We start from the raw sequence: 23,914 nt of genomic DNA on the forward strand, positions 1-23,914 counted from the left end.
AACACCAAAAGACCCGGAAGACCACGGAAAACAACTGTGGTGGATGACAGAAGAATTATTTCCCTGGTGAAGAAAAACCCCTTCACAACAGTTGGCCATTTCAAGAACACTGTCCAGGAGGTAGGTGTATGTGTGTCAAAGTCAACAATCAAGAGAAGACTTCACCAGAGTGAATACAGAGGGTTCACCACAAGAACCATTGGTGAGCCTCAAAAACAGGAAGACCAGATTAGAGTTTGCCAAACAACATCTAAAAAAGCCTTAACACTTCCAGAACAACATCCTATGGACAGATGAGACAAAGATCAACTTATACCAGAATGATGGGAAGAGAAGAGTATGGAGAAGGAAAGGAACTGCTCATGATCCAAAACATACCACCTCATCAGTGAAGCATGGTGGTGGTAGCGTCATGGCGTGGGCATGTATGGCTGCCAATGGAACTGGTTGTATTTATTGATGATGTGACTGCTGACAAAAGCAGCAGGATGAATTCTGAAGTGTTTCAGGCAATATTATCTGCTCATATTCAGCCAAATGCTTCAGAACTCATTGGACGGCGCTTCACAGTGCAGATGGACAATGACCCGAAGCATACTGCGAAAGCAACCAAAGAGTTTTTTAAGGCAAAGAAGTGGAATGTTATGCAATGGCCAAGTCAATCACCTGACCTGAATCCGATTGAACATGCATTTCACTTGCTGAAGACAAAACTGAAGGGAAAATGCCCCAAGAACAAGCAGGAACAGAAGACAGTTGCAGTAGAGGCCTGGCAGAGCATCACCAGGGATGAAACCCAGTGTCTGGTGATGTCTATGCATTCCAGACTTCAGGCTGTAATTGACTGCAAAGGATTTGCAACCAAGTATTAAAAAGTGAAAGTTTGATTTATGATTGTTAGTTTGTCCCATTACTTTTGGTCCCTTAAAAAGTGGGAGACACATATACAAACTGTTGTAATTCCTACATCGTTCACCTGATTTGGATGTAAATACCCTCAAATTAAAGCTGAACGTCTGCAGTTAAAGGACATCTTGTTCGTTTCATTTCAAATCCATTGTGGTGGTGTATAGAGCCAAAAAGATGAGAATTGTGTCGATGTCCCAATATTTGGACCTGACTGTATCTGGCACTTGATGCAAGTTATAACGAAAAGAGTAATAGGCAACTGGTTCAAATCAGCCCTTTTTTAACTTGGTAAGATGTTTATTTTTTGATAGAAACAGTATAATGTTTCATATGACTGTTTCCCCAGAGTTCCTTTGGCCAGTGAGGGGGTGCACTACAAATGGGATATTTATAGTCTCAAGTGTTTGTTGTGTATTTTCAATTCAAAAGCAAACTGAAGAAGAGTTGAGATGCCTTCTCATCTTTACTGTGATGAAAGAGAAGACACTGCTGAAAAGACCATGTGAAATTCAGGACGGGAAACAGACAAGCTGTTGGCTGCAACAGCTCTCTTGCTGAAAGGATATGCCAAGAACAGAAAGTACAGTGAAAAGCGTGAGAAAGAGAGCGAGAGAGAGAGATTTTCAACAACTGCAGCAGAGGAAGGCATTTTTTAACATATACATCCATAATCTATAATCCATATTGCACATAATGTTATCATGCAACATCTGTTTTGGCAAGAAACGTGCCCATAATAGTCATGCCAATAAAGCGATACATTTTAAATTTGAGAGAGAGAGACTAACACCATCTAACAACAACCTTCTGGGAGCTCTGATTCTTCAGAGAGAGGTAAGCTACTGTATTATAATGGACTGCAAACTAACTAAAGGGGTGAAGGGACATATAAAGAGGGAATTATACGGATGCTGTATTGTATATGTATATAAAAACCTATATTACCAGCTACAATATGGTCACAAAAGAATAGCCTCCGCCTGGATATACAGTTTATACAGTCTTTACGAATCCAAACAGATTCCATGGGTGCTCCTGTATGGTCTATGTGATGGTTCAAACTACAGGAAGCAGAGACTAAAATTTCATGCCAGTTTGCAAACTGCATAGCACATTCTGCCTTTGTAACAAGGAAGGATGTAGACGCAATGTAATCCCTACAGAGATGAGCAGCGGAGATGCTGGATTCTCATCTCTGCTGTTCTCTCAGCACATATGCTCATCTCTCCTCTCAATGTCACAGACTAAACACACCAAGTGAAATAAAAACCCAGCCAGCCCCAAAGGAAGTGATTCACATTTGCTCTCCACCAAGATAATTTACCGGAAGAACATTATCCTCAAATATTCTACTGTGTTACATCTGGAGTAAAGACAAAGGTCAGCAAGAGGCCTTCTCGTGACTGATTGTAACCAAAATGTTTATCATACAAACCTAATTACTTTCCTGGGCAGGACTCCCGTTTTTCATGATATAAACAGGGAATCCAAAATGGTCTGCGCTTGCTACATTGGGCAGTTTGCTATTATATATCACATATCATCAACCAGCACTAGTGTCTGAAAACATTTTTTAAAACAAATAAATAATGTAGAATGTGTACTACACTCAGTGACCAATTAATTTCGTAGACCTGTACAACATCTTGTTAATCTGTTCATCTGTTTTTCAGGCCAAATGTCAAAATAGGGAATAAATGTGATCTAAGTAACTTTGACCGTGTAATGGTAACTGGTGCCAGACAGGGTGGGTTGAGTATCCCAGAAATTGCAGATATCCTGGAATTGTCACACATAACAGCCAAGAGTTTGCAGAGAATGGTGTGAAAAACAAAAAACATCCAGTGAGAAGCAGTTCTTGGATAAAAACACATTGTTAATGAGAGAGGTCAGAGGAGAAGGGCCAGACTGGTCATTACAACGGTGGTATGCAGAAGAGCTTCTCTGAACACACATGTCAAACCTCTAAGTGGATAGGCTACAACAGCAGAAGAGCAAAACTAACGAATACCTAATAAAGTGCTCAACGAGTGTATATACCACCAATCAGGGTGACTGTTGTGTGAAAAACCACAAAAAAGAGAGATAGCATAGGAAAGGAAAAGAATGAATGCAGCCTTCAAACAACACTGGATTGTTGCGTTCATTAGCATTCAAATGCTCTTAATGATACATATTTATCCTCCAGACTACATAATCCATAAAAACTATTTAGCAGCTGAACATTTGAGCAATTCGACTGAGCAGTTAGACTTAAAATGGTCAAAATACCATTATGAGGATAATGATTGACTATAATGATTGAGTCGCTGAAGCTCAGCTAAAGCAGGTGCACTACCATCTGTACATAATCATAACAACACACCGCTTAGAGGTGCAATTCTTCATCAGCAAATCAAAAACAAAAATAAACAGGCAAAACGGTAAGTATAAGTACTGCATTACATATTGAAGAATGCCATATGACAAAAACCAAACTTATAGGGAAAGCAACCCTCATATTACTTGAAATCGAACTGAGGTCCAGATTCTTATGTACATGAAACTTGCAGCGCAAAATGCGGCCTGACAAGGGTATGTTGGTGCGGTCGTATTCTGCCTGAAATTAATGTCTTAAGGCTACAGCTCATTATGCAAGCAGCAAATGGGACTGCCTGTGAACCACATTTTGCACATTAGGCAGATTTTAAACAATGCGGTTAAAACACGTGTTTAGTGCACTGAATATCTTCACTGCATGTGGCGATATCCATGTATCGGCTGCCACGTAAAAGCATTTTCCACAAAATCTGTACATATTCCAGCTGTGGTGGCTATTGTCGTTTCCATTATATATTTTATTTCTCCCAGAAGTGCAATTATTTGTATAGCTGGTTGTTTGTCACAGAAGTCTTTCCCCATTCCTTTTCCATGGTTGCTTAGGAGGATAGCTTATCAAAACAAACACACAACCTTGTTTTTATTATTTTAGCAATGCTAGTTCATCATACTCTGCTTCTAACAATGTTCTGTTAAAGGCTAAAAGCATGTATTTCGATGATGGACAAAAGCAATTAGAAGCCGCATATCAATGCATTCAGCCTACTCATATTTTTTACCAGCAGCAACGATTTTTTAAAACTTCAAACACTTGTTACTGTCACTAAGTATATTTCCACACACAGAAAATAGGGACCAACAAGAAATAAGCAACAAGCCCAGGCAGCACTACCCTTTACGGTATTCAAAATGCTGTTGATTCACTTTGCACGTGGACCAAATTTAATGAGTAAACATGATTATCTTTAAGGTCAGCCAATAATTGGCCCCAGAGCCCAATAATCTAATTTGAGGCACAGAAACATCCACAATACCCCTCAATCCTGTCTTGGAACCTTCCTCATACATCCCACAGCCACTCCCCCAGCACTAACCATGGCTGGGGCAGCAATGATTTACCCATTGCTGGCCCTTGGCCATTTCCTCAACCCCCCGTTTCCCTCCAACATCCTGGGAGCTCATAGGCTGAAGTGAAATCTGACTGGGAACCTTGTCTCCACTCTAAGATGGGCGTGAAGGAGCTGAACTTTGAATTCTGAGAGGTTCTGCTCTCTGTGTTACCAGTTCGACTAATGGACGTTGAAACCCTTTGATATTTGAAACACAAAGGGGGGGAACTCAGCTTCTACATTAGGGCATTTATCCTAATCCTAGATTGGCTTTTGTCAGAAGCATTTCAGTGCTGAACCACGATGCAACAAACATATGTTTGCACAGTATGAGCATGAAGGATAGCTGTATTGCCCAACACTTGTTTCTGCATTTCTTTATGAGTAATGTTAGCCATTTAAGATTGTAAACCAGACCAGTCGTACGAGTGACTAAATTAATGAAATCTAATCTTGCTGTAACACAATCAATTGTGTTTCTACAATGTCATTGAAGAAAGTCCCCAAGACAACAGTAAAATGGGTCTCAAACCCAATACAAAAATCAAAATAATCCAAAAATAATCTTCATAAAAAAATGTTTTAAATGCAATGTATTTTATTCATAGAGCCAAACACCACAAGTAGCTTGACACTTCCACTCAGCCTTTTTCAAGGCTTCTATTAGCACAGCTGTACTGTCAGTTTGTAGTGTTTGACTCTAAATCAAGAGAAGACAAAAATCAAATCTATTAAATACATTTTCTGTTGATAATTTTCAAGCATGAGCAATTTTTTAGTTTTGCCATTCAATCGAGAAATTGACCAATGTCAGCATCTTTATTATGTGGATTCTTGGCCTCTTATTTTTTTTTATTCTTTTGTATATAGAATGACTATTCCATATAAATAGAAACATTTCACTCCTTCACTTAAAGTGAGACAGAGTTACAGGACTGGGGTTTTCCCCCTTCAATTAAGTGACCTGACTTCACCAGTTTCTACAGATATGGGGGTTTGAGTATTTTTGTAACTGCTGATTTCCTGGGAATTTCACGCACAACCGTCCTGAGAGTTGGTGTGAAAAACAAAAAACTTCCATTGAGTGGCAGTTCTGTGGATGAAAACGCCTTGATGGGATAGGCCAACCGAGAATGGCCAGAGTTGACAGAAAGGCTACAATAACTCAAATAATCACTCTGTACAATTGTGGTGAGCAGAAAAGCATTTCAGAATGGACAACAAATCAAACCTTGAGGTGGATGGGCTACAACAGCAGAAAACCACGTTGGGTTCCACTTCTGTCGGCCAATAACAGAAAGCTGAGGCACAACCTCACAAAAACTGGACAGTTCATGACAGGAAAAAACGTAGCCTGGTCTGATTAATCTCTATTTCTGCTGAGGCATACGGATGGTAGGGTCAGAATTTGGTGCCAACAGCATGAATCCATGGACCCAACCTGCTTTGTGTCAACAGTCCAGGCTGGTGGCGGTGGTGTAATGGTGTGGGGTGGGGTATGTTTTCTTGGCACACTTTGGGCCCTTTAATACCAATCAATCATCGCTTGAATGCCACAGCCTATTTGAGGATTGTTGCTGACCATGTGCATCCCTGCATGGTTACAATGTACACATCTTCCAATGGCTCCTTCCAGCATGATAATGCACTATGTCACAAAGCAAATGTCGTCTCAAACTGGTTTCATGAAGATGACAATGAGTTCAGTGTTCTTCAGTGGCCTTCCCAGTCACCGGATCTGAATCCAATAGAACACCTTTGGGATGTGGTAGAATGGGAGATTCGCATAATGAATGTGCAGCTGTCAAATCTGCAGAAATTGCGTGATGCAATCATGTCAACATGGAACAGAATCTCAAAGGAATGTTTTCAACATCTTGTGGAATCCATGCCACGAAGAATTGAGGCTGTTTTGAGAGCAAAGGCACTACCCAGTATTAATATAGTGTTCCTCATAAAGTGCAGTGAGTGTTTATTTCCACTTATTGAGAATAAGTTCATACGTTTAATTAGCCTAGATGTCTAACCTTTCATATACAACTGAAGATTTTTTTACCACTGTTTGCCAGTACAGCATTTTAAATGAATTATAGTTTTGTCAAGTTTAAAAAGGGCTAGTGATATCTATATGTATTGCCCACACATGTAATTACTTTCTGGCAACATTATTAACACTAATACGTGTAACAGCAGGAGGCTATTAGCAATGCAGGATACAGCTTAACAGAAAAGTAATGAGGCCAGAGATTCCAGTCCATATGTACGAAAATGTTCAAGTCAACAAATTATTCTACACTCACTTCAATGGATACCAATGAAATCCCCGAGGGAGATTAGACAACTGTGTTGTATCACAGTGTTGGCTCAGTGAATAGCTACAGTTTGATCACTATATAGTGTATACCCAATGTCACTTAGATTTGCACTGCAACTTAATTTTCTTTTGATTTTCAACACTGATATAAAAACACATTTTAATACAAATATCTGCATCAGAGCACTATAAAAATGTGACTTGAACTATGGCTTAATTTATACAAATAAGCAAACAGAAAATAACAGAAGACAAGTCTGTGTTTAATAAAGGCATGATATAATTTTAAGTAGGTGCGAACGTGTAAATTATCTCTCCTTACAAAGACTTTTAAAACTGAACATAGCAACATTATAAATCTGATCAAGCTTTTGACTTCTAACTAGGAATCCCTGGTCGATTAAACATATAATCGACAGCAGGATCACTACGGCTTCTGGGTGGGCCATGCCACAGACGCTGTACTCCAATCTGTTTTGGCTGATTCTCCTTTAACTCTCTGCTGCATTTGACACTGCTGACCATTGTCCAGTCTTCCCTGTCTGCAGTGGGGATCTGTGGCATGGATTTCATCATACCTCACAGAATACCCCCTCCAGATTTCCTGGGTGGCATTCTTTCAACACCCAACAGCCTCTCTACAGTCATCCCCCAGGGCTCTGTGCCGGGTCCACTTCTGTTTTCCCTCTACACCAAATCCCTTGGTCCTGTTTCATAGCTTGTCATGTCTTTGTTATTGCACTTTTTCTTTCCTTCCCACCTCATCTCTTGACATCCTGAGCTGGTTGGAAAATCACCACCTCAAATTGGCAAAGACGGCCCTACATCACTGCCATGTCTGCTCACCAATGTGACCTATTTCAATCTGGGCAACACCGCTCTCTACCATCACTCTAAGGTTCTTTAGTTCTAAATGAAGCTGCCAAATTCAGCAACACTGCAAAAACATTTGTGTAGATTATTCTTCTACACCATCAGGAGAATCAGCCTGTTCCTCAATACCTACACTACTCAGCTTCAATTTCAGGCCCTAGTCCTCTCTTACCGGGGCTACATCACCTCTCTCCTCCTGGCCTCCCTTTCCCTGCCATCAGGCCCCTGCAGCTCATCCAGAATGCTGCTGCCATCACCTGCAGTAGTATTACAGAAACAATTGAAATCCTATCTAATTTCAGTTAGGACCTGATTTAAGAAAATAGCCACTACAGAGCAAAAGTCTATTTTTTAAATGGCATCATCTTGTTTCTCCGGCCTTGTATAGTGCTGTAGGAACATAGGGCCAGGATTAGCCTAATGAACAGCAATCAAATGGTATGTTGACAGAAACTGAGTGACACAAAACCAGTTCTATTTGTGTTCCAGATTACTCATGACCCAGTGTAAATGGCCTGAGGAATCATTTCGAGAGTTATTACATATTCAGTTTATGCACGTTGAAGTTCTATGCCATGGGGTTTACATCAAAGAGGCAAAGGATTTTCTTTCTGTCAAATATATCTCACAATTTACCAGCTCATATTATGCATAAATTGGTGATAAAACTAGCCGAAATAATAAACATGAGAGGATTTAACTTCTGATTCTGAGCTAGGGTCACAAAAGAGGTTCACAAATTTTTTTTTTGCCTAGATTAGACCCACACTGAAATTATAATGGCACCATATACAGTTGGCCTACATCTCATGTCTTTCTTTACCCATTCTTTACGCAAGTGCTTTAAAAGCACTAACATAAGTCATTAATCATTATTATTATTAAATAATTAAATATTTAAATGAGGAAAACAACCATTTGCCTTGAACTACCTCTGTTTGGACAAGGTAGGCCAAGTCCTGTAAAAACAATGAAAGCAGTAGATTTTAGGATCTTTATCTCATGTCAAATGAAAAGCGCATGTTATTATAGTGTGGAAACATATTTTCTGTCACAGGTCCCTTCACCTATAGTAAAACCTCATTGTATAACAAAATAACATCTAACTCATATCATACAGCACATCCCCAGCCAATAAACAAACCAATATACTGCAAGTAGCCTGCATTACCAGAGTCGTAGTTGCTTCCAGAATTACTGTGCTGTATAATGATTCGCTGTTTTGATTGATGAATGATTTAGCAGGTGGAATAAAAAACTACAATTGAAAGTGGCACTGCTGAGTATTATTTACTTTTTGGCTGTACTCTGTAGTAATTGCACTGGGTACAATATATGGCACACAAGTGCCACTGAAGAACACAGTCGTATACGAGTGCACATCTTGTTAGGTGCAGAGCAGAGAAAGGTAAATCTGAGGATACACGCACAGAGGATCGGAATATCATCGCATTCGTGGGGGAGCGTTTCTCTAAAACAGGTGCTGTTGCTCCCTGGCTCTGCTTCCTAGTAGTGTCCCTGATTCAATAACGAGTGAAAAGCTAATCTCTGAGAAGTTTACCACAAAGCCATGGCAGCACTGGCTAATAAAGTGCTAATCCTCTCTAATAACAGCCAGCAAATCTTCGCAGCTACCATCTGGCATGCACTTTCCCTTTCAGATCTTCGCCAGGTGGATTAGCCAGGTCTTCACACGATCATTTTTATAGGCCTTCCCTCTGCAAACAAAGTGGCTTAAACAAGTTTCACAAAACTGCTTTCTAATGGCATTATGCCAACACTTTAGACGACATGGAATTAAATGCCATATACTTTATTAAATTCACAAAAGGATTTGTTTGTATGGAAGTATCATTAACCTCCATGCCTCCTGTCCATGTTTCAGTAGGATCATTATGGAGTACTCTCCTTGTTGGAACCGACACAACCAATCTGGACCATCACAAGACAGCAGCCATAGCAACTCAAAGACAGCTTTGTTTCCTAGTAGATAAAATGCCCTCTCTTGTACTCTCCTTGTTGGAGCACATTTGGACAATTGTGGAGTATACATTGATTGAGCTGCTCATATAATTATTAGCTTTGCTTTCATATTCATTTCAGAGCTTTTGAGGAAACATGCAATATGAGCAACTGTCCATACCATGTAGGAGCAGGAGGGTTATGGTATTACTCTAAAGTATACTCCTACAACAAAGATGCACTGCTACCAGAAGGTATAGAAACTCAGGTTTATGATTTCCATGCTAGGTGAAATCAGTAGCCTGATTCAGTTATCCAGCAGGCCTGCTGAAGTGTGCCCAATAGAATAAATATAAGACAACAGAGTAAATGTAATGCATTTCAAACATTGCAGGTCCTCTTCAAGCAAACTCTCCACTATTTTCTGCAAAATACAGAGTGCTCATCTGGTTTTACCCAGTTATTTCACAGTCACCGGGTAAAACATAATTGGAGAAATAAAAATAATAAAAAAAGATATTTAATATACACTCACCGAGCACTTTATTACACCTATTTATTAAATGACTGTCTAATCAGCCAATTGTGTGGGCGCAGTGCAATGCATACAATCATGTAGATACGGGTCAGGATCTTCAGTTAATGTTCACATCAACCATCAGAATGGGGAAAAAATTTGATCAAAGTGGAATGACCATGGAATGATTTTTGGTGGCAGACAATTTTGGTTTGAGTATCTCAGAAATTGCTGATCTCCTGGGATTTTGACACACAATAGTCTCTAGAGTTTGGAATGCATCATAACTCTAAGTGGATAGGCTACTGCAGTAGAAGTCTAAAGAATAAGTCAAATAAATACCTAATAAAGTTCACTGAGTGTATGTCTTTCCCCCTCCCATGTGTGCATTTTGCTCAGTTTTCTATTTAGTAATACTGTCTCGGTGCTGGAAACCAACCTTTTCACAGTCCAGAGGTTAAACAATGTTTTGCAACATCGGCCATAAAGGTAAAACCACAATGTACAATGTAGTATTCAGCCAACCAAATGAGGAATACTGTCTTTATCGCTATGGTACAGACATTATCATTCTTCACAAATGGCTTGTTGGATATACAGACTTTCTACATTACCTGAAAAAGAGGCAACAAGCAAGAGGAGCAAGCAGAGTCAGTCTTTGTAATAAAATAAGGAAAAATAAATGAAGAAAATAAACCACCCACATTTTGTCCATTTGAATTAGTGCCCCCTGTTCAATTTGCGTTTTAGAAACTCAAAAGAGGAGAATGTAAGCTTTTTAATGACAACAAATGTATCTCGCTATTCCACATATCAAGGGAGTTTCATTTTGAGTGCCACCAAACCATTTTTGAGCATTTTTACATAAACAATTTACGTGAAATTGGCTGTCACGACTTATGACTGATTATGATGGAGTGGTTCACAAATCTTTTGGGTCCACGATGCCCCTGCTCTCTAAGGAACCTGCAAGTGTCCATGCCATTATTCTATACTGTGTCTATACAGTGGTGTGAAAAAGTGTTTGCCCCCTTCCTGATTTCTTATTTTTTTGCATGTTTGTCACACTTAAATGTTTCAGATCATCAAACAAATTTAAATATTTCAGATCATCAAACAAATTTAAATATTAGTCAAAGACAACACAAGCAAACACAAAATGCAGTTTTTAAATGAAAGTTTTTATTATTAAGGGAGAAAAAAAATCCAAACCTACATGGCTCTGTGTGAAAAAGTGATTGCCCCCCCTGTTAAAACATAACTTAACTGTGGTTTATCAAACCTGAGTTCAATTTCTCTAGCCTGATTACTGCCACACCTGTTCTCAATCAAGAAATCACTTAAATAGGACCTGCCTGACAAAGTGAAGTAGACCAAATGATCCTCAAAAGCTAGACATCATGCCGAGATCTAAAGAAATTGAGGAACAAGTGAGAAAGAAAGTAATTGAGATCTATCAGTCTGGAAAAGGTTATAAAGCCATTTCTAAAGCTTTGGGACTCCAGCGAACCACAGTGAGAGCCATTATCCACAAATGGCGAAAACATGGAACAGTGGTGAACCTTCCCAGGAGTGGCCGGCCAACCAAAATTACCCCAAGAGCTCATCGACGACTCATCCAAGAGGTCACAAAAGACCCCACAACAACATCCAAAGAACTGCAGGCCTCACTTGCCTCAGTTAAGGTCAGTGTTCATGGCTCCACCATAAGACTGGGCAAAAATGGCCTGCATGGCAGAGTTCCAAGACGAAAACCACTGCTGAGCAAAAAGAACATTAAGGCTCGTCTCAATTTTGCCAGAAAACATCTTGATGTTCCCCAAGACTTTTGGGAAAATACTCTGTGGTCTGATGAGACAAAAGTTGAACTTTTTGGAAGGTGTGTGTCCCATTACATCTGGCGTAAAAGTAACACCGCATTTCAGAAAAAGAACATCATACCAACAGTAAAATATGGTGGTGGTAGTGTAATGGTCTGGGGCTGTTTTGCTGCTTCAGGACCTGGAAGACTTGCTGTGATAAATGGAACCATGAATTCTGCTGTCTACCAAAAAATCCTGAAGGAGAACGTCCGGCCATCTGTTCGTGACCTCAAGCTGAAACAAACTTGGGTTCTGCAGCAGGACAATGATCCAAAACACACCAGCAAGTCCACCTCTGAATGGCTGAAGAAAAACAAAATGAAGACTTTGGAGTGGCCTAGTCAAAGTCCTGACCTGAATCCTATTGAGATGCTGTGGCATGACCTTAAAAAGGCGGTTCATGCTCGAAAACCCTCCAATGTGGCTGAATTACAACAATTCTGCAAAGATGAGTGGGCCAAAATTCCTCCACAGCGCTGTAAGAGACTCATTGCAAGTTATCGCAAAAGCTTGATTGCAGTTGTTGCTGCTAAGGGTGGCCCAACCAGTTATTAGGTTTAGGGGGCAATCACTTTTTCACACAGGGCCATGTAGGTAGGTTTTTTTTTCTCCCTTAATAATAAAAACCTTCATTTAAAAACTGCATTTTGTGTTTACTTGTGTTGTCTTTGACTAATATTTAAATTAGTTTGATGATCTGAAACATTTAAGTGTGACAAACATGCAAAAAAATAAGAAATCAGGAAGGGGGCAAACACTTTTTCACACCCCTGTAAATTGTATGTCCTTTGATGTTACTTTGGTATGTGGACATGATTAAACGTGTTTTGTTTCACATGCATAAAAACAAATGCCACTGAATACAAGTTAAGAGACTCAAAGAAGCCTCCTGCCAACTGTCCAGTAAGGTCTTTGGAGCAAACAGAAAAGCAGATTTTTTTTTGCTCCCCATATAGGTGTGAAAAACGTAATCAGCAGCTCATTCAGACTGTGAATTTTTACAGAAGCCAAGAACAACAACAAAACCAAATGGCTATAAATCCTATAAATAGCATTTATCACCTGTGGTTGGTATACTGTTGAGAGAAACGCTTTGAAATACTTCTAATACTGCTAGTACATATTTTGCGTGTTCAGAATTCAATTCTGTGAGTTCAATTTTTGTCTCATCTGACCATAGCACTCTCTCCCAGTCATAATTCCAATGAGATTCATTTAATTAAGTAAAATAAGCCAATTTCACTTTGTTTGCTTTATTTACAATAATTTTTGGGGGTGCAAATCATTTTGGCACCTGTGGTTTCCAGAAATAAATGAGATTACTAAATAAAATTATATAGTTTTCCTGTATGTTTGATCATTATCCATGTTTATCACATGCAGCCTTATTTATCCATTTTCATTAAGGGTGCCAGTAATTCTGGGGCCCACTGTATATCATGTTATATAAATCTAAGTGAGGGCTGTAACCTGATTTCAGAGCATGGCTGGACATTTTAAAATGATCACATTTGGATTTCACCAAGTTAAAAAATCCTAAAGAGCATTACATGTTTCAGTTCATCGGATCAGTTCATGGTAATGTTAATGTATTCAGGAGCAAGAGCTTGTTTTATACTCTGAATTTCTACTGACAGCTGTGTTTTGACACCACTTACATTTGAAACTCCCTTTTGGCCTTTTAAGAGGCTTTCTGGGTAAGAGAAACAGAGCTTCAAACCACAGGGTTACTTTGCCTTGGCACTGAATAAACATTTATTTATTGTCCAAATAAAACATAGTCCTGTGAATATGATACAGTGTAAATAATAACTGCATCTCAGGGGATTTTAAAAAGTATAGCAGGTTTTCATGTTTTCAAAGATACATCATTGGATACAATATTACCTTACATTGCATTGTAGTCATTTAGCAGCTGCTCTTATCCAGAGGAACGCACAATAAAATGCAAATCAGAACCAGGGACAAATGTGCAGAAGATCCTAGAGGGAAATACGGTTCCAAGTCCTCGGGTGATCACATAGATAAAACTTGAAGAATAATCAGATAACTTTCCAAGCAGCAATACCACGGTTGGCTGTTTACAATACGCAAATATGACACTTTAAAGTGCTTTCTGATTTTTTCCATGAATGAGCCACAGGAACTATTCAGTGGCTCACAGTCATATTGCCAAGGCAATGTTAATGTAATTCTAGCAAAAATAGTCTGGGTTTTACAAAAAGCACAGATGTTTCCCAGTTTGAAATACCAAATTAGAAATAATGAAGACATAACAGAGCAATTAAAAATGTGCTAACCAATCATTACTATGAACATGCTATCCCTTCGTAACAAATTCATTTCTCTTCTTTTCACATTTCTAGAATTGTATTTTGAAAATCTGAAAAGGGAAAACAGTTCTCCATTTCTCTCAATCTCAATCTCAATGCTGTGGCCCATCCACTTAAGAGTTATGATGCGTTGTGTGTTCAGAGAATCTCGTCTGCATACCACTATTGTAATGCACGGTTATTTGCATTACTGTCACCTTCCTGTCAGCTTTGACCAGTCTCTGACGTCTCTCATTAACAAGGTTAATGCACAAATGCTGCTTTTTGCTTTTTGATTTTTGGGGGTTTTTTTATGCACCATTCTTTGCTCTAGATACTAGTGTGCATGAAAATCCCAGGCGATCAGCAGTTTCTGAGATACTATTCCACAGTCACTTAGAGCAAAGTTTTTCCCAATTATGATGGTTGATATGAACATTAGCTGAAGCTCCTGACCCGTATCTACATGATTGTATGCATTGCACTGCTGCCACACAATTGGCTGATTAGATAATTGCGTTAATAAGTAGGTGTAATAAAGTAAAAATGTTCCTAACTCGGTGAGTCTGCAAGTAGACCTTTAAAGTGCACAGAGTATTCTCTTTCTCTTTCTTTTAAATCAAGAGGCTTTGGTTCTGTCCGTGTATGATTATTTGATTGAAATATGAGAACATTGAATTGCTTACATTGATTTCTAGCATGTTTGGAAAGAATGTGCTAACATCAAATAAACAAGAGAAAACTCTGCTCTGTACAGTTAAATTATTAACGATTACACACATTCAAAACTAAAGAGCCAAACATTGTACTGTAATAGATGAAAACTCCACAATATACAGAATGTGCTCCAGATTTATTGACACCTCGGACTGGCAATGTACAAAAAAATACTTTAAAAAAATAAACTATATGATTACTGAGAAACTCAAAATGCTGAGCATAAAAATAAAAAAAAATTCAATGGAATCTACAAAAATCAAATCATTTAATTAAAAAAAATAGATTTCATCAAAATAATTACTGGCACCCGTGGTTTATTACTTGGTGCACCCACCTCTGGCAAGGATAGCAGCATGGAGTCTCTTCCTGTAATGCTTGACTAGGTTAAGGAACACATTTGGCCGGATTTTGGGCCATTTCTCTATGCAGACCATTTTCAAGATCCTACACATTCTTTGGTTTGTGCTGATCCACTATTCTTTTGGTCAGATACAGCATCAGAACTTTTGGCATTGTAACAGATATGCATACAAGGAGGGTCAGGAATGTTTTGGGGCTGTTTTAATTCCAGAGGTCCAGGGGCGCTGGTTAAAATCAATGGTATAACGGATTTCAAGCAAATATCAGGCAATTTTGGCTGCTAATCTGGTTGCAAAACAATGACCCAAAGCATATCTCAAAATCAACATGAAAATGGTTCCATGATAACAAAAGCAATGTTCTGCAGTGGCCACCTCAGGTGCAGCACTTCAATCCGATTGAAGACCTGAGAGCAGAACTGAAGAGGGTAGTTGATGTGCAAACCTAAGAATGTGAAGGATCTTGATCTGAATGGTGCAAATGACCTAAAATCCCTACAAAAGTGTTCCTTAACCTAGTCAAGCATTACAGGAAAAGACTCCATGCTGTTATCCTTGCCAGAGGTAGATACACCAAGTAATAAACCAATAATTATGGAATCTTGATTTTGGTGAAATCTATTTTTTATTAAGGGAATGTTCGATTTTGGTTGGTTCCATTGAAACATAATTAAAGTCCAGTATTTTACAGAATTTTGAGTTTCTCTCAGTAATCATATTGTCTATTTTTTGTGCATTGCCATTCAGGGGTGCCAATAATTCTGAATCCCACTGTACCTCATATGCACATTAAATATAAGCTTACTGCATTTATGATCCTGGTGTAGCCTTAAAATGATTTCAGTAAGGTCGGACCATATTTCACCTGTAATGTCCTCAATGCAACCCTCCGAAGAGCACCGTTTGTGTGAGCTGCTCCGTTTTGCTGTATCAGTACATTTTCTGGCATGCACTGCATGCCCTGAGGACATTCTGTTAAACTAGTATTCATTGCTTTTAAATGAGAAGAATAAGGGAGCATAATGTTTTGTGTTATTTGACCCTTTTACTTATTAACAACACAACTAAAAGCAAGGTTTTAATCAGTCCCTCTGGCTTTGCGACAGCTAAAAAATGCACAGCCAATGATTTTCAAAATAAACACAGACTTTTCACTTCTCTGTGGTGCCTGGGAGCCCCAGGGTTTGGGCGCCTCTCGGACTCTTCAGTAGGGTCACGATCGAAAGCACAACGAGGGCCGATCCATTTCAGGATTTTGTGCCGACTTCTGGTCTCAATTATTTAGTTGACTCAATCATATCTTATCTGATATGTGTATGCGTACTGGCTACAGCTACAGACTGCAAGTGTATCCTAATGATTTTACTGTGCTCATGTACAGGCTTGAACCAGGGTAATTTATAGAGCTGTCAGCAAATTAACAAGGCAATTGGTTGGAGCAAAAAGCAGTATGCAGACCGGCCCACAAGGACGGAAGTTGTGCACCCCTGATCTAAAGGTTCCCTACCTGTCAGTAGTGCCAGCCCACATTCCATGAATATACTTCAAGTTGGCATTTAGCAGTCGCTCATATTATTGCTGTACATGCACATTTACATAGAAAACGAAACTCAATTTCATGTTGACCGTTTACTGAAGCAATTCAGGATAGGATACAAGGATACAACGACAGCGCCCCACTGGGAATCAATCCTGCCACCTCCAAGTTACAAGCCCCCTTTCCTAACCAGTGTGCTCTGCTGTCCATATGTCCTCCCTCTCCCAGCCAGGCTGGAGCAGATTATTTCAAACTTTCATCCCAGGGTTGTAGAGGGATGAGGAGGCGAGAGGCAGGAGTTCACCACTGCCAAGGTCCACAGATGCCACGGTCTCACAAAAAGCTACGCAAACAAGGACGGAGCTGCTTTGAGCCTGGCTCAATTTCACGTCTGTCTGTGGATAGCCTTCAGGCACCGCCATGCCAATGGCCTGACTTTACACAATCCAAACATCTGGATCCTACAATGCTTGGAATACTGGGATTCACATTTGTCTTTCAAATATGTTTCAGATCCTGTGCGGGATAGTTCCCATCTGCTGGAACATACTGCATGTACAGTACCACACACATCTGGGTCAGTACTCTGGGTCTGGGCAAGCTGATAAATCTGGGCATTTGATAGTGCCTGGCGATATAGTGCAGCAGCAAATAAGTCACTCAATGCAAACAAGTTCTGACTCACTTTGACAAGCAAACTTAAATCTGAAATTTGACCTAATCACCGCTCCACATATTTTTTTCTTTACAGTACATGAAGTATCTCATATGGAATGAATGTGTCAGGGCAATACAAATATCTATTACATGGCAATAATGTGTGTGTCTACAGAAGAGAGCAGAAAACTGCACAATCTGTTGAGTGCATTCAAGGGTGTTGTTTAATGATATCAAGGCACAGATAATATGTATACCTGAAAAAGTTACTGTCAAAATATTTGAGCTCTTATGTTTAAACAAGGGCGGCACAGATGGTGCAGTGGGTAGCACTGCCGCCTCACAGCAAGGAGGTCCTGGGTTCGAATCCTCGTCGGCCGGGGCCTCTCTGTGTGGAGTTTGCATGTTCTCCCAGTGTCTGCGTGGGTTTCCTCTGGGTACTCAGGTTTCCTCCCACAGTCCAAAGACATGCAGGTTAGGCTGATTGGAGAGTCTAAATTGCCCATAGGTATGAGTGAATGGTGTGTGTGCCCTGCAATGGACTGGCAACCTGTCCAGGGTGTATTCCTGTTCAGGATAAGCGGGTTAAGATAATGGATGGATGGATGTTTAAACAAGCAATAGGTTTGGGATATGGCCTAGAGTGTGTCCTAATATGAATGTGCCCTATGCTGCATATAAAGGTGGTTATTATGCAAGGTGCTGAAATTGGTCATAAATAGGTACATTTTTAAACATTTACACAACAAAATAAAACTGTTGTAACCATGTCTACAAAAAGAAAATTCAAAGCCACATTGAAATGATGAATTGGGTGAGGTATTTCAACCTCCTGTGGAAGGTACAATCACAGTTGGGGAAAAACAAAAGAACACAGAAAACGGTACCTGTCTATGCAGTGCATTTTGTTTTTCAACAAAAGTGTACCGAACACTGGGAGTAGACTATTTTACCTCCAATACAATTACATCACTGCAGAAAAACGTACTCTGTTTGGCACCCCACAATGCTGACTATCCCCAGCCCAAATCTTTCAACGAATTGGCAGACAATAATTTAGTCTACACTAGTTTTTCTTCACAGAGAATAAACTGCGATCCAGTCCACTTGCGTCTGGCACGCTTTCTACTAGAATGTCATGACATTGGGTAAATAAGTGAAAAACGTCTGACAATCCTCCATACACTTGTATATTTCCATCAATAGCCTATTTGAATCGGGATGATAGTGAAAGACTTAAATATCGTCACTGCCATTCCCAAAAAGATCACGCTCTCTTAGAATATGAAAACACTGAATTTGTGTTTTCATGAATTTTGAATTTGGTGAAATTGCGGTTTGAACTTAAGTGTTACCTAAGACCAATTGCCACTAGTCAAATCGTTACTGACACTTAGTTCAGTTTCCGCTGACCCACTGCGGGGGAGAGAACTGTTATAAAAACAAAAAAAACAATATGCAATAGGCTGTTAATGACAAGATCCGATCCTTATCACAGCTGTTGTCTATATTAGATTAAATGCACAGTAGTTGTAGAATATCCGTTATCGCCACGCTTGCTAAATAGTCATTGCAGCAAGCAACAGTTTTGTCACCAATTATGTTAACAATCTCTGTGGAATGCCTTTAGACTAATTGCGCTCACAGAACGACAGCCACTGCATAAATTGCTTGGTGACCACAAACCTTGACTGGAGAGCTCCGAGTCGAACTTGTCAAATCACGGATGGCCGTTCCTGGAGGTGAGGCTGAAATGCCGGCTGCATATCCCAGGGACACCCCAGTCAGTGACGGTCTACCGCCGTTCCACGGTCGCTGTTTAATCCCATCCAATAACCGTACCAAGAGGATGTTTGCAGGTAAATCATCCACCTCGCAGTCTACCAGTATCCGACATTCCGGGCATCGCAACTCATTGCGGGAGCTGACGATATTCTCCAGGCAGCGTCGGCAAAATGTGTGCTGGCAGGGGAGTACTTTGGCGGTCGTGTCCAGCCGTTCCAGACATACTGAGCATTCGAGTAAATCCAAGAGCGATGACTCGTCCATTTTAGTAAATGCCATTAACCATAAACGCGGTTCCTTGGTCCACATAAGATGTTCTACGGACAGTGTGGTGCATGCTGACGACAGGAGTAAGATAATTATCCGACTACGCTCTGCTTCGCGCACAGATGCGCAAGTGAGGTCAGACAATACATTTCACCACACCGATCTCAACCGTACTGAAATCTATTTGCTGAGCCGAAATCTCAAAACCGTTGTGAATAGGTTTGTTGTTTAATCGTCTTATGGGCTATTCAGAATGTGCGAGCGGTGCAGCTGTATCCCTGGCTTCTGGTGCAGTAACACTGACTTGCTCGCAATTCTGGCCAACCGGCTACCCTGACGACGGCAAAGATAACTGGGTACTGGCTGGTTAGCGGATCAAATGCGTATGTTGCTGCTGATCTCATAGATTGTTCAAACAAAGTATTTTGTCTCACGGAGAATAAGATATCGTTGAAGAAATGTATATTCACTGTAATTACATTAGATAATATGAGTAGGCCAACGCGTCGTTTGCAGGCTACTTCAATTATATCAGAAAAGTAGCCCAAATGACTTGTCTTATGCAGCACCTGTGTGTTCACATTCACAATTTTATGTTGCAGAATGGTAGACTACAATAGTCTATTCTTCAGTCACATTTACCGTTTTATTTTACCTTCGACCACCCATCACGTGGGAAGTGAAGTTTTTGTTTTCCGATAAATGCGTCTACAATTAAGATTAGAAGCGAAAGAGAAAATCTACATTTTAAGCAAAAAGTAGGGATACGACTATCCTATATAGCGTATATGTATTTGTTCTGTAATGTAATGCACACCCATCTATAGAGCACACTCGTGCCAAAAAGCTGAGTTCATGCGTAAAACAAACATTTTAGTACATCTTGTAATTTTAAGATTGTCAATGCAGACAGCCTTCGTTCCCAGTTCCTGCAGACTTCGAAACTTAAAAAAAACAGTAGGCTGATTCCTGTTGGAGCGAAGAATCATTACCAAATCTCTAATACAGTATTTTAAGTCATGTTCTTGGTGACAGAGGTGCAAATAGGTTACATATCCAGCCATTACGTGGGTTTGTTGAGCTGGTTGCGTCAGAGCGGAAGAGGTGGGAGAGGGCAGCAAATTACAGTGTATGACTATTATGACAAGTAGGCTAGTACAAGTGGACTGTCATGCCATTAGTAGAAAACCAAGGCATTCAAGTTTCATGAAAATCTGATTTTCATCTCTATATTTATACTACTGTGAACAGTGTGTGCATTGTACTCATTTCGGCCCTGTTTCCCGTCACACCTAAGTGGTTCCTGTGTCCTACGTTATCTAAGTGGGATGACAGCAGGTACACATAGTACATTACCCCCATAGGGATAGCGTAAATATCAGATAATCTACAATGATACGATACGGAATATTAACTGAGAAGAATGGCATATTTTGTATAAAGAACAGTTATGGAATACGTCTGATTGTTCAGTGCATACAGTAGGCCTACGTAATATTACTCAGAACAATTAAAATCCATATTTCTCAAATGGTCATCATCTTTGACTCTGGTGACATTTCCAGGGCCATGTGACTTCACTACTGCCCTCTGGTGTTTGACAGATGTAATCACTGAAATTCTCTTCATGGAATACAATAATTATGCATGACCACTCATTTCCATGTTAATCAGCATTCACAGATAACAAAACAAATCTCTAGAGAATGTTAAAAAGAAAGAAGTGGTTTAACCATCTGGTGACAATGACGAGCAATTTTCATGAATGTAACTTTGTGTGGTGTCTACTTGAGGATAAGAGCACATTCAAGATCCCTCTCAAGCATTTTAATTGCATGAGTCACATCCACATTGAGTGGAAAGAAAAAAAGGTAATTATACAGGAAATATGTAAATATACATCCACACACAACTGCAAACATGTAAAACTATTTGGGAGTTTTTTTTTTGTTGACATTATTCCTCTTTTTCTACCCAATGTTGAGTGTTTCTCTTGTGTCTCTTGCCAACATGTGCACCACCCGAGATACTGCAACTGAAGCGGGTATTTTTCTCTAATGTAATTACGTCCAAGGCAGCATTTTTTTAGATAATTGAGAACACAAAGTACTACAGGAAAATCATTGTATCAGTGACTATGTTAAACTCTACAGGCTACACAGAACCGCAGGAGAACCAGTGACCATTCTATACAATGCAGGTTGCACAGAAATACAGGAGAAACTGACTATTTTACACACTACTGGCCACACAATACAAGAACCAGTGACTATTCTATACTATGTAGGCTGTACAGTGTTAAAAGGCAAATCAGTGACTATTCTATTAATAACAATGTGACTTAACTATACTGTCTTATGAGTGTAGGTGCAATCTTTGAACTCTTACCCTTAGTAGTCCTCATGGCTGGGCATCGTTCCACAACCCATTGGTTGTATGTTATTTTAAAGCCATGCTGTATGAGTATGGATATGTACAGGTCTGTTTTTTAAAGGATTGTGCATTCTGGTGTGATATTACCACCGTTTCCCATCTCTTAACCATATTCAATCCATATGGTTTAGTGAAGTTGTATGTCAGGGTGTCATGGTGAGCCTCTTCACAGTCTGCCACTGAATTATAGTGTTGTAAAATCATGCCAACTCCCAGGGGAGGTTTTCCACTTACATGCTGTGACTTGAGTTCTATCAGCTTCATGTTCATGTGCTTAATATGGCCACCTCATATAGCTTCTAGTTCAGAAAGGAGCATCAATACTAGAAGATAAATCACTGAAATGGAAATCCTGCACTTTTGAGCATGTGGTTTGGTTTTACTCGCTACTCTCAATGGCTGGTATAATGGGAGTTAATGTGGTATGATGGTGTTTCCAATGGATTTCCGACCATTATCAGTATTGGGCTCAACTGTTTTGCTTTGCATGGTTCTTAATGCATAGTCTATATTAAAATGGCATTTGTAAAATAGCTAATAGATATTTATGCTGCGAAAACTAGCTGTGCTAGTCTAATTGAATAATTGCTTTTAATTTGCAAATAAATAATGTACTGTGATGCATTTATACATTAAAAGAGACATGTACAATGTTATTATTTCTTGCTGTTACTCCTCCCTTCTGTATTCACCAATGAGCCAAAACCAAAAATGTCAAGTCTGGTGTAAAGTAACTTACATGTGCATCATGTATTGAAATGCTCACTGACTGACTATGGGCTAGATCAGAGATGGACAAGGAGGGTCATTTCATTTTCTGGATTTAACATTTCTTTACAAGCCTGTGAACAGCTAAAGACTGTCACTGATTTATTGTGATCTAACGAAAAGTATTTGTTTTTCCTTATTTCCTTTATTGCATATTGTCACACTGAATGGTTTTACGTCTTTAGACAAAATCTAATGTTAGACAGAACCGGAGTAAAAACACACTTAATAAAAAAAAGATGTTATTTAATTTATTTTATGAAAAGATTTATCAAACACCCATATCACCCATGTGGAAAAAACAATGATGGCAACTCATCCAGGTCCCAAAGCAGTAAAGCATCCCCATGCCATCACACTGCCACTGCAATGTTTAACTGCTGGTTTGATGTTCTGTCTGGGTCTGCATGTACTTTATGGCAGGCATAGTGGGACCTGTCTCATCTGAATCCCATCCTTGTGTTCCTTAGTTCAGTGCTTGGTCTGTGTGATTTTACTGTTCTTACCAGCCCTTCATGATTCCGGTTTGCCTACTTCTTGTGTTTTCTCTGGTTCCCTGTGCTTTTCTTGTTGTATTTTTCCCTCCTGTGTTTTTAGATTTTTGCTCCTCTTCCCCCTGCAAGTACAGTATTTTGGGATTTTTGCCTTTGTTGTGTTCAGTTGTAATTTTACTCTTGCGCCTCCTGAGTTTCTCTGTACCTGGGCCCCACTCCCTATCGTTCTGACATCTTCATTGTGAGACAATGGCTCACACTGGTTCAGAGTCCCAGAGCCTTAGAAATAGCTTCTGGAATTGAATTTCACTGTGCCATAGTGTGCTGAAACTTTGTGGTGGCTACTTCACTCTGATGGTATGGTTCAATATGCATCAGGTTTAGATTCACCAGGACTGGCTACAATCAAGCCTGACTGTGTTCAATCAGCTGAATGTAATGATCAATTAAGATTTAATGCGTTAACTTTTTTAAAAAATTATTTAAAAATGTGTTCTCAGTTTCCCTTTGTCTATTGCATTTTTTCTTGAGATCTGAACTCATTCAGTGTGACAAATATGCAACAATAGAGGAAATCAAGGATGGGGCAAATACATTCACAGCACAATATACCACTATAACTGCCCACTCCTAAAACATAAACTCAGTTTCAACATAAGGCGGCACAAAATTTGACACACATATGCATGTATTATGGCATAGTCTAAATTTCAGAAA

At 39.6% G+C, this 23,914-nt stretch overlaps 1 protein-coding gene across 1 annotated transcript in view; it reads right to left on the bottom strand.

The window, feature by feature from the left end:
• LOC133124648 (E3 ubiquitin-protein ligase SH3RF3-like) overlaps nucleotides 1-19,499 on the bottom strand; it is a 123,527-nt gene extending 104,028 nt beyond the window's left edge. Inside the window, exon 1 of the mRNA XM_061236030.1 lies at nucleotides 19,137-19,499. Coding sequence (XP_061092014.1) covers nucleotides 19,137-19,499 — 363 coding nt within the window. The remainder of the gene's footprint in view (nucleotides 1-19,136) is intronic.
• Between the last annotated feature and the right edge of the window lie 4,415 nt (nucleotides 19,500-23,914).

Source organism: Conger conger, chromosome 3, assembly GCF_963514075.1.
Source record: "Conger conger chromosome 3, fConCon1.1, whole genome shotgun sequence".
NCBI classification, from domain to species: domain Eukaryota; kingdom Metazoa; phylum Chordata; class Actinopteri; order Anguilliformes; family Congridae; genus Conger; species Conger conger.